The 11684-nt window shown below is 38.2% G+C and overlaps 1 protein-coding gene across 1 annotated transcript; it reads left to right on the forward strand.

The window, feature by feature from the left end:
* Positions 1-205: 205 nt before the first annotated feature.
* Positions 206-11092, forward strand: LOC115387517 (uncharacterized). Its single transcript, XM_030090262.1, has 11 exons — positions 206-284; positions 2666-2962; positions 7476-7793; positions 7909-8205; positions 8298-8609; positions 8692-8979; positions 9439-9774; positions 9914-10228; positions 10305-10592; positions 10711-10859; positions 10943-11092. Exons 1-11 carry the CDS (start codon positions 266-268, stop codon positions 10949-10951), a joined length of 2628 nt encoding a protein of 875 aa, XP_029946122.1. The 5' UTR covers positions 206-265; the 3' UTR covers positions 10952-11092.
* Positions 11093-11684: the final 592 nt, after the last annotated feature.

Below are 11684 nucleotides of genomic sequence, written 5' to 3' on the forward strand. Positions count from 1 at the left end.
AATTAAAGCTTTAATTAAAAAGCTTAATAATAATTATTCATCCCAGGATGATACATGATTACCAAAAATATTAGTTTTTATATGATTGATGTGTTGATCATTGTGACTGAGCCTTTGATTACTGGAACATAAAGGAACATCGGTAACTAAAGGTAAAAAACTAAACTCTTTGAGGAAGTTTTCTGCTCCCAGCATGTTTTTGGATGTTGGTTGCATTGACTTTTTTCACTGTGACAATGCTTTTGACTACTGGGGAAAAGGAACGATGGTGACTGTCACATCAGGTAAAATAAGCTTTTTCTTCTCATATTGTTGTCATAAATGTCAAAAATACACAGGTTAGAATATCTGGTCCTCAGTGGGGAGAAAACTGCATTTTAAAATACTTGGGTTTGCACTTTGGATGACTTGACTTAATACATGTCAGATCACAAAAAAATAATACTGTAACAAACAGGTTAGCAAAGCTTTGTTGTGTTATGCGTAAATGTGAAAAGAAAAAAGTTTAACTTATTTAGAAGACGGTGAAATCAAGAGCCTTACAAAAGTTGTTTTTGTACATTGAATGTGTTGGTTTGTTACACTGTGATGATGCTTTTGACTACTGGGGAAAAGGAACAATGGTGACCGTAACAACAGGTAAAAAATAATTTCTTCCTTCTGTCCTTTGTGATATTGTGATATTTATTCTGTTTACTTTACATTTAAGCTACAGTGGCAAATCTGTACTGGAGATGTTTTTGTTGTTGAGAAGTGCGTATATTGTGGTAATGCTTTCTAAAGAAAAAGGCAACAAGGTCAAATGAAGCTGGTAAGTCAGTCTATTTTCTTTGTCCTTTATAAATTTCAGTTGGAAATGTTTGTTTCATTTATTGTTGCTTCCTTTTGGACATACAGTTGTGACTCCATGTGCCAACTTACTAAATGTGAATGTGTTACACATTTTTTCATTTTTTTTTTTTTTAAATGTGGAAATAATTTTAACTCCTATTTGAAAAAGCCAGTGTATGTTGGAATGAAAAACAGTCAGGTTTTTTAACTGTCTTAAACCTTACAACTGCTCTTGACAAAGCCAGATATGAGAAAGACGACATCTGTTATTGAAAAAAAAAAGAGATAAAACCACAGTGATGTCTTGTAAAAAACTAAATTAAACCTTGTGGCACAAGTGCATCAGAATATTCCTCTATGACTGATAATTTGAGGAAGTTTCTCTCTGAATATCACCATAAACTAAATATATGAGAGAGATTCATAAAACCATCATGAGTTTTTGTTAAAAGTGCCAAAAGACTATCAGAACTGTGATGACTGGTCTTTTGACTACTGGGGAAAAGGAACAACGGTGACTGTAACAACAGGTAAAATATCATTTTCTTCATTACATCGTTTACGATGACAATGTAATATTTACTCTGTTTGCATTACATTTAAACCTCAGTGGCAAATCTTTATTTGACATGTTTTTGTTGTTCAGAGGTGAGTATATTGTGATCATGCTTTCTAAACAAAAAGGCAACAAGGTGAAATTGACACTGGTAAGTCAGTCTTGTATGTATATATATATACATATATATATACATATATATATATATATATATATATATATATATATATATATATATATATATATACATATATACATATACATATATACATATACATATATACATATACATATATATATATATATATATATATATATATATATATATATATATATATAAATTTAAGTTTAAGTTGATGGTAGAGTCATAAGGCAAGAAGAAAAAGAAAACTTTTTTTTGTGTAGCATGAAATGTATTTCTGATTTCTTATATTGAATTCTGACAGAAATATTACACTCACAGTTGTTAAAATAAGATCCAAGTTTGTTATATTAGCGCACTTCATAATTAAACTTTAAATTGGACTTTTTTAAAGTTAAAGTTAGTAAATGGGTTTTTGATACTACAGGCTGAGTAAATTCAGCACTGTGCTACAGCTATGGCTACAGCTATAGCTATAGTTTCGACTACTGGGGAAAGGGTACAACTGTAACAGTTTCATCAGGTAAGACAATTATTATGTATCACATACAACTGCTAAAGTTAATTTAAAGTCATGCATGTTGATGATAAAATACCGTGAACTCAGTCGATGTGTTTCGGTTTGAATCTGTTTAAACAATCGCTGTTTGTTCATTGATTCATTCTTTGTTAAAAAAAAAAAAAAGAAGAGAAATTATAATTTTATTGAGAAGTTAATTGTTTATTCAGTCATTTCTTTTCTGATAACTTTTTTTTAAAATTGTGTTTTCTAAGTTTTAATGGTGATAACTGGTGTTCTGCAATGTGGGATACTGTTATTTTGTTGTTTTTTTCATCTTTTTCTTTGCTGTCATGACTGTTAAAAGAAACGGCACTGTTTTACACTTTTAATGGAAAGGTTTTATTTAAGTCTTATTTTTTTGCTCAGTTTTTGTCGTCTCCATGTTTACTGAATGATTTGGAAGTGTGTCAGTGTGTGTTTGGAGGACATTTATCATGTTCAACATTCTGAATTTCTTTCATGTTGTTTTAACTGTGACTGTGTAATGAAACTGGCCTAATATAAATCTGCACTGTTACATAATACACACACGTATAATTTATTTCTCTTCTTCTTGTTCCTCTTTTGCTTCCAGCCACTTCTACTGGGCCAACGGTGTTTCCTCTGAGTCCATGCAGCTCTGACAGTGCAACCACCTTCACTCTTGCCTGCCTGGCCACTGGCTTCTCTCCCGCCTCACTCACTTTCTCATGGACCAAAAGCGACACGGCCTTGACTGATTTCCTCCAGTATCCTGCAGTCCAGAGAGGAGAAACTTACACTGGCATCAGTCAAATCCAGGTGAAAAGAGAAGACTGGAACAAGCTGGACAGCATCAAATGTCTGGCCAGTCATCCTGCCGGGCAATCCCCGGGTGCTTTTGTCTTCCCTGGTAAGTCTCCAGCTAAGGAAAATATGATTGTTATTAAAAGTGATCGATTGCATGGCAGGCCTGTTCACATGGACTTTTTACTGAATTGCAGAATTACACAGACATGTGTGACAATTATTTCTGATAAGTTTTGTCAAACATCTTCAAAAAGTTATTATCCTCTTTAGTGGATGATCTGAGATATTATTTCGTACAGGTGGTACTTTTTTTTATTGTGTCAAATCTACATGTGTTGATAAATGAACAGATTAATCTTTGGTTTACATAAAAGAGTGATACAACCTAATTTATTAGTATTCATCAATATAATACGTTTCACCACTAAAAGACCTACTTCATTACTGCAGGTGGAATAAGACGGACAGAACATTGCTTTTTCTTTTTCCCCCTCACTAACAAACTCTGTCTTAGAATAATTTTTGATTCTTTCCTTTTTCATCTCTCTGCACTGCTCCAAGTTCTCTCCTGGTGTCTGCCTGCTTCAATATGGATTGTACATTAACACCATTTAAATAACATTTATGTTCATGTTGCTTGACAGTGAATGTATATGCAGAAGCAAGCATCACAATCTGAATACATTTGAACTTCAATCAATTATCATTTGATGAAAAAAGACACTTAATTTATAAAGGAAAGCTTTTATTTGAGCAGCATCATGTATGCATGTGCAAGTTGCATATTCAGTCATCTTTTCACTTCTGTTCATCCAGATTTGATGAACACTGTGACACATGATCAGCTTCTGCATATATATCTATATTCCTTCCAGCTTCTGCATACATATGTGTGTGTGTTTGTTTTTCAGAGGTGAAATATATTGAACCAACTCTTAAAGTGTGTTTCTCTGAAGAGGACAATGAGGTTACGTTCTCCTGCATTGCCAAAGATTTTGCTCCAAAGGAACACAACATAACATGGCAGAAAAATACAGGAGAAATCACTGGCAAAATAGACAAGATTGAGACCATTTCTGCAGGAAGAGCGGGGAATGAAACCACACTGTACAGCGCATCAAGTTTTCTCAGTGTTGAGCCCGATGAGTGGAGTAAAGGTACTACATATACATGTGTGTTTGAGAGGAAAGGGAAAGACAATATCAGCAAATCTGTGACCTACAAAGAATCCACCACAACCTGTAAGTACACCATGACATGTTCTTTTAATCATTTATGTTGGTTCACTTTCCATGATGAACACTTTTCATTCAGGTCACGTTTTTATTCACTTTTTAGGTGATGGGTGTCGAGAAGCAGATGTGGAAGTAACTATTGAAGGTCCCTCAATTCAAAACATGTCTGTGAACAGAAAAGGAACTCTGACCTGTGAAGTCAAGGTAAACAAGGGAAGAGTGGAAAAGATTTTCTGGGAGAACAGCTCCGGAAAAGAAATAGCTGGCAGTCAGCTGGAGCCTGGCAAGGGAAAGCAAAGCACACTTTTCCATACTATTGACATCACCTATGAGGAATGGAGCCAGGGGACAGGATTCTTCTGTGTGGTCGAGCATGACAACATGATAGAGCCACTGAAGAAAGAGTACCAAAAGGACATCGGTAAGAAAACTGCTCTGCAAGTGTCCAGTAAAAACAGTGCTTCCTTCCACTTGTCACTCCACAAACTACCTCGGTTTTTATTATTTAGGAAATATTCTCTTGGGAACATAAGGTACTTTCCTCTGTGGCTTTATATCTAATGGATTTTTTCATATTTTCAGGAAAACAATGTCAGCGGCCTTCAGTGTTTATGCTGCCACCAGTTGAACATCCTAAAACAGAAAGGGTGACCCTGACTTGCTTTGTGAAAGACTTCTCTCCTCCGGAGGTTTTTGTCTCTTGGCTTGTTAACGATGAGGAAGCAGGTTCAGAATATGACTTCAACACCACCAGCCCTGTAGAAAGCAAAGGATCGTATTCTGCTTACGGCCAGTTAACACTGAGCTTTGACCAGTGGAGTGACAGTGATGCTGTGTATAGCTGTGTCGTTTACCACGAGTCCTTGGTCAACACAACAAAAGCCATTGTCAGATCCATTGGCTACAGAACATTTGAAAAGAACAACGTGGTGAACCTCAGCATGAATGTCCCCGACACGTGCAAGGCCCAGTAGATGTTTCCTTCTGTCTCGCTGTGTCCTCTGTTGTTTGGATGTTCATGTTTGTTGCTTGTGATATTACAATGTGTTTGTGTGTTTTCACTGCAGATTCAAAATCAAAATAAAAAAAAAACTTTGCAAATCCTTTAATGTTTGTTCATGTTTGTTAAGTGCAGTTATGTCGTGATTCAACCTGAATATTGTGTGTGCGACTGTTTTTTGTATGTCTATTGTGCCACTGATACTTAAATATAGAGAGATATGTACATACATAGAGAGAGACTGATTTTATCTGGCTTGAGTTCTGGAACAACAAAAAAAAATCTTTGCCAATATCTCTTCACCTACTTCAGAAAAGGATCCAATCAGTCCCATTCATCTTCATATTGTTCATGAATAGTGCAGCAGCACTGCTTGTGTGACTTGTGTGTGTGGCTGTTTGCTCTACTGGGTCCTTCATCCCTCCACATACAATCAACAGTTTGACTCGACCTCGGCTGTTTCTGAGTCGAACAATGAAGAAACTCTAGTACAAGCCAAGGGAAGCAAACCACCAATATTTATGGATTTCAAAAGCAAGTCAGGATCACTGCAGGCAGAATGAACCTAATGCCACTGACACTGTGTTTTTAAGATGATGAAATCAAATGAGACTTATCGTGCATACTTCCTGAAATACAACTGAGCATTTCTCTTATCTTTATTCTTTTTAATTCTGCACTGACGACAACATTCCCATGTGAAGAATCATTTTCACACAAGCTATTCGTTAAAGCAAGATCTAAGCGGTGGCAAGTATTAATCAAACAATGACTATATTCTACATTTAGAGCGCCTGATTGAAACAAACAACAAGGACGATGCTGAGAGGGCAGAAGAGGACAACATGGCGAGCACAGCCCTCACCTTCATCATCCTCTTCCTCCTCACTCTGCTGTTCACTATTGGAACTACAGCTATCAAGGTACAAGTCATTTTATATTGTCAAGCACAGATATGGATCAGAAAAAGTCTTCACAGTTGATGGTTTTAAACACTGACAAAAAGAAATGCAACCTAATCATATCTATAAAACAAAACATTTTCCATAACTACATCTTCAAGCGGAATTGTTTTGTCAATGAAGTGAAACAAATTTCCATTCTCAGTAATTATTCATCTTATTAATCCGACAGTTTCATTCTGCCTTCACTTCTAATTCTAATGAATAATTCTCAACAATAAATGATGCATGCACAGTTACAGCACTCATCTTATACACTTTGATGCTGTTGACATTTACAAGAAAAGATAAAATACTTTTGTTTTGCCAAGTGGTAAAATGTGCAAACTCGTATTGACTGTTCCTTGAGATTTCCTTACAATTTCAAGAATATTACTTCTTATATAATTACTGTATTTTGGGCTGATATTATGAACACCATCACGCCTATATGTAATATGTATAATAAGTGATATTAAATATAAAGTACTTGGTCATTTTTGTCCATTTACATTTGAGTTTGCAATTTTCTTATCTTTTTTCAAAACATCTCTTTTCAGGTTAAATGAAACAAGGAGTACGATCATATCTGTTTCATGAAAACTTAAGGAAGTATATATCATAAATCATTTCTCTGTCAAATTCCTATTATCATGTAAGTAGTTACAGCGATGTTTTTTGCTTTTTATGTCTTTGTTTGCCTTCTTGAAATAAAAGGTTCAAATGAAGTTCAGAAATGATGTGGCTTCTTATTCTCTCTTTCACTGTATTTTATGTAGTTGTAAAATGAGTTGTTTATTATGATAGAAATTAATTTTCTGTATTTCTGTAAATAATATGTTGTGTTTATTTCCAGCAGATGGAATCAACAGTGTGTGTGAAACTCAATGTGTAATGTGAGAATCTTTACAGTTGGTTACTTCTTGACTATTATTACTGCATGTGAGAACTAAAACCTTCAGCCAAAGTCATGCAAAGCTCCGTTAAGGCTTTCTGATAACAACTGTGTACTGTCAAGAGGTATTTAAATGTGCTTTTTGCTTCTCTTACTGGCACGCCACGCCTCACACCTGCTGTCTGTTGTGCTCCGTTGCTCCTTGCATTGTTTCACTTCTGTTTATTTCAGTACTCATGGGGGGCCTGGGTGTTGGGAAGCCTTCCGCTGGCCGCTTGCCCTGATCACTCCGCCCTATCATGTTTAACATCTGTGTAACAGACTTCCAGTCCTGTCTCCACCTGAATTTATTACACCACAAACTATGTAAAAGTAAAACTCTGCCATCTGGCCCAAACACAAACACACTACACCTAAAACGGTTCATTACTCACCAAAATATGAAGGTATGTATCACTTTGGTCAAGTTATTTAATGTTTATTGTTCATAACCCACATGTGCAGTGAAGCATGGTGAAGACACAATCATCTTTTCTTTGTCTCAGAACCACGGATCGTCTCACCAAACATCACATTGTACCCTGTCTGGAAAGGTAAACTGGGAAACTCAGCAGTCAGACTGATTTGCACTCTCAGTGGCTTCTATCCAGACAAACTGAGTGTGGAGTGGCAACACGACCAACGACCCCTGAATATTGTTCCAAACGAATTAAAGCTGCAAAGTATGGAAGGGAGAGAAAAAACCTTCAGCCTCAGCAGTGAGATTGAGCCAAATATCACAGAGTGGACAACAGGCAGCAGTTTCACATGCAAGGCCACTCATGAAGGAAGTGAATATGAAAAAACAACAAGTATTTGTGAGAGTAAGTATGAATGTGAACTTCTTCATTAAACACACTGAAAATAAATCATTGCATTGATAAAATGTATTCAGAAAATGTCTTTGTGAGTAACTGAGTGATTAAGGTTTTTCCTCAGTGCATGCAAGTACTCCTCCTTCTATGATCCTGGACACTCCCAGCTTCAAGACTGTGATGACGGCTACCTCTGATGTGAAAGCCACATGCTTGATCAGCACTGTTTTTGATGCCAAGGTGACCTGGCTTTTGAACGAACAAGTTGCACCAAGTAACACTGTTTCCCAATCCTCCAACACAAGTTATGTAACAAGTGAAGTAACTGTTCCTTCAACAAAGTGGAAGCAGCTGAAACATGTTACATGCAGAGCTGAACATGCATGTTTTTCATCTGTGGAAAAGACCAAAAACATCACAGGTAAGATCACCTTTCAACCTGAAAATCAGACACTGCTGAAGAGACTTATTGATTCATTGTGTTCTTTGTTTTCTGCCGTCTTTATCTCTCAGAGCCTGAAGTTCCTGCTCCAGTGGTGATGATAAGCAGATCTCTTCCAGATCTTCTCAAGGGAAACAGTGCTGTGCTCAAGTGTGAAATCACACAACTTTCCTCACATGATCTCTCCATCACAATTCAGGCCAATGGAGTTGACATCTCTGACAATCAGTATGTTGATTTTCACAAAGCCTCAGACATTCATTCAGTGACCAAACACTTCAATGTTCCTGAAAAATACTGGAAAAAAGACCAAAGTTTCACTTGCAAGGTGAATCAAGGTTTTTCCAGCAGCAGCTCCTCCCAATCTATTGGCAAGATTTTTGGTGAGTGGAGTATTCATAAATATATTTATCTGTTTAAATCAATGTATTCACTCATCAGTTTTCTGATCCATCTCTCATTTAGTGGATCCATCAGTGGAACTTCTTCTGATCCCCAGTCAGGACTCTGATTCACAAACACTCTCATGCTCTGGAAGTGGCTTCGACCCTCAAATCAAATGGTTGTCTGAGCTCCAGATCAGCTCTTCCTCAACAAAAGGCGCCATCACCATGAGTGCAGATGGGCGTGTAGCAGTGACCAGTCGACTTCAAGTTCCTCGATCAGATTGGCAAAGTGGGAACGTCTTCACTTGTGAAGTCTCTGACAAGTCTCTCAACACAGCAGTCAACAAGAGTATCAGTGTCTGCTCAGGTAACCGGACAACACTAATGGACTACACTTGTATAGCGCTTTTTACCCTGCATGACAGAGCCCAAAGCACTTCACACTGCAGTATCACATCACCCGTTTCACACCATACTCGGTGGTGGTAAGCTACTATTGTAGCCACAATAGACTGACGGAAGCGAGGCTACCAATCTGCGCCATCAGCCCCTCCACTCTCACAACTTTCATACTAGGCAAGGTGGGTGAAGTGTCTTGCCCAAGGACACAACAACAGTTTTACACCTGCGGGAGTGGGGATCGAACCGCCAACCTTCCAGTTATAAGACGACCCGCTCCACCAACTGAGCTACTGTCGCCCCTACACTCAACATTAGTCAGGAAAAGATCAATACAGTCTCACCACTTCTGAATCAAATCTCATCACAATCGTTTCTCTATTTCCATTTGACTGATGTTGCAGTTTTCTTTCCATTTGTTCTTCAGTTACTCCAGAATCCTCTCAGATTGCTGAGGTTTATGTTCATGGACCGCCACTGCAGCAGCTTCGGAGCAAAGAAAAGGCTCTGATGAATATCACCTGCCTTCTGGTCGGTCACCACCTTAAAGACTTCTCCATCAGCTGGAAGGTTGACAATAGCGAGTATTTAGGACAAAATGGTCATCAACAGCAACCAAAGAGCCACAGCAATGGGACAGAGACGATGCAGAGCTTCTTTGGTGTGTCAGCAGAGGATTGGCATGCATATAAACAAGTGTCTTGTGAGGGAAAACATCAATGTTCCAACAAAGGCTACGAGGCCCGTATCAGCAAAAGCAGAGGTAATGGTAAAAATATGACTGTTCATTGTAAAAATAGTATCTTGGCTGAGAAACTTGCTTGTTCTCATTATAAACTAACAGATACAGTTCAAAGAAAAAACAACTGATCCTTGGTTTCTGTCTTTTTGTGTTTCTTTAGATCTGCTCCCACCAACAGTGAAGATAATTCAACCAACCGCCTCTGAGATGTCAGTGTCAGATATCTTCACGGTTGTTTGCCAAGTTTCTGGATTTTCCCCATCCAATATATTAGTCTACTGGGAGGAGAATGGAAAGAAACTTCCATCCTCTCGGTACGTCAATGGTCCAGTGTGGAAGTACACGAGGAGCAGCTCTTTCTCCATGAGCAGTAAATTAAACGTATCCAAAAGTCTGGACACACCAGTATATTCTTGCGTTGTCATCCATGAATCATCTGAAACACCTTTTCGAAGCACCATGAAGGATGTTCTGGGTGAGTTGTTTATTTTTGTTTGCTCACATGTGCCTGAGTCCAAAACAATAAAAAGCTTTTCTGCGTCTTTTCTCAGCTCCAGTGGCCCTCAGTGAACCTTCAGTCCTCTTGCTTCAGAGTTCTAATGAACTTGTGTGCCTCGCCTTTGACTTCACTCCTGAAACCATCAACATCACCTGGTTTCGTGATGGAACCTCAGAATTGCGGGATTACAATACCAGTGAGCCACAAAGAGGTGCAGATGGAAGATTTAGCATTCGGAGCCACCTCCGTCTATCTCTAATCGACTTCTTACCAGGAGTGGTGTTCACCTGCAAGGTGACCCATGCAAGCTTTATAAAGCTCCTGAATCTATCCAGACCAGGTAAGACTTCATCCATTCATCCAGTGTTTTCCAGAAGATGATATAACAGCATATTTAACAGTGCACGCCAGACACAAAATCACTTTTGAACTGTCAAACAAAAAATATTTGATCACAGACACGCTGGAGCAGTGTGATTTTTTAGATCACATCGTCCATGCTGAAGTGAGCCAAGATATAGGAGTGGAAACTGTGCACATGGCCTTCACCTTCCTCATCCTGTTCCTTATTTCTGTTGTCTACGGTGTTTTTGCTACCATGTTTAAGGTGAGACTCTGCCTTTTCTTTCAGCTTGACAGTTGCTTCTGGTCAATAAGCTGAGACATTCCTGTGTTTTGTTTCTTTTACAGACCAAATGATGACAAGACGACTCCCTGCAGACTTGAGGATTTTCATGCCATGTCACCCAGATGTGTTCAGTTTTCTTTGCTTTGCTTTTCTCTTGTATGTTTGGTGTTGTGTTACATGAAAAAAAGAGTTTTTTTTCTGTGATTTTATGTACTTGATGCATAAAAAAGATCAATAAATTACATATTTCATTCTCGTCCTTCAAATGTTTAAATTAATCTCAAAAGCTTTACTTTCAATCTCATACTTGAGGGCTGCAGTCCTGCATGGTCTCAGCATCTCCTGGCTTCAAAACACTTGATTTTAAAACAGTGCCTTGTTTCCAGGCTGTCTGCTGACATTAGTAGAAGCAAATTCATTAAATTCAGGTGGAGACATTGAGACCATGCGGGCCTGTGTGGCCCTCCAGGACCAGAAGTTCTTCCTGTGCCATACAGTGTTCTCAGAGTACTCCAGTCGTCCACAAGAGTGAGACAAAGCTCCACATGCAGCGGTGTGAGAGCACCACCTCCATGTGAAATAGCAGCCCTGGAGACATTTGAAGATGCTGACAGATCGGAACTGGATGCACTGTGGCAGTATATGATAGAAAGGTGCATTCATCTTTAAGTACAGAGGCTCTTTTTGTGTCTCCTCTCTTCCATACATCCACACTGACTCACAGAGCCACTGTAAATCTGAGCTGTGTGCTTCTATCTGTATTTGTGTACCTTGTGGGTTTCTTGGAATTCACATCTGGGAGGG

The sequence above is a fragment of the Salarias fasciatus genome, chromosome 4 (genome assembly GCF_902148845.1).
Source record: "Salarias fasciatus chromosome 4, fSalaFa1.1, whole genome shotgun sequence".
NCBI classification, from domain to species: domain Eukaryota; kingdom Metazoa; phylum Chordata; class Actinopteri; order Blenniiformes; family Blenniidae; genus Salarias; species Salarias fasciatus.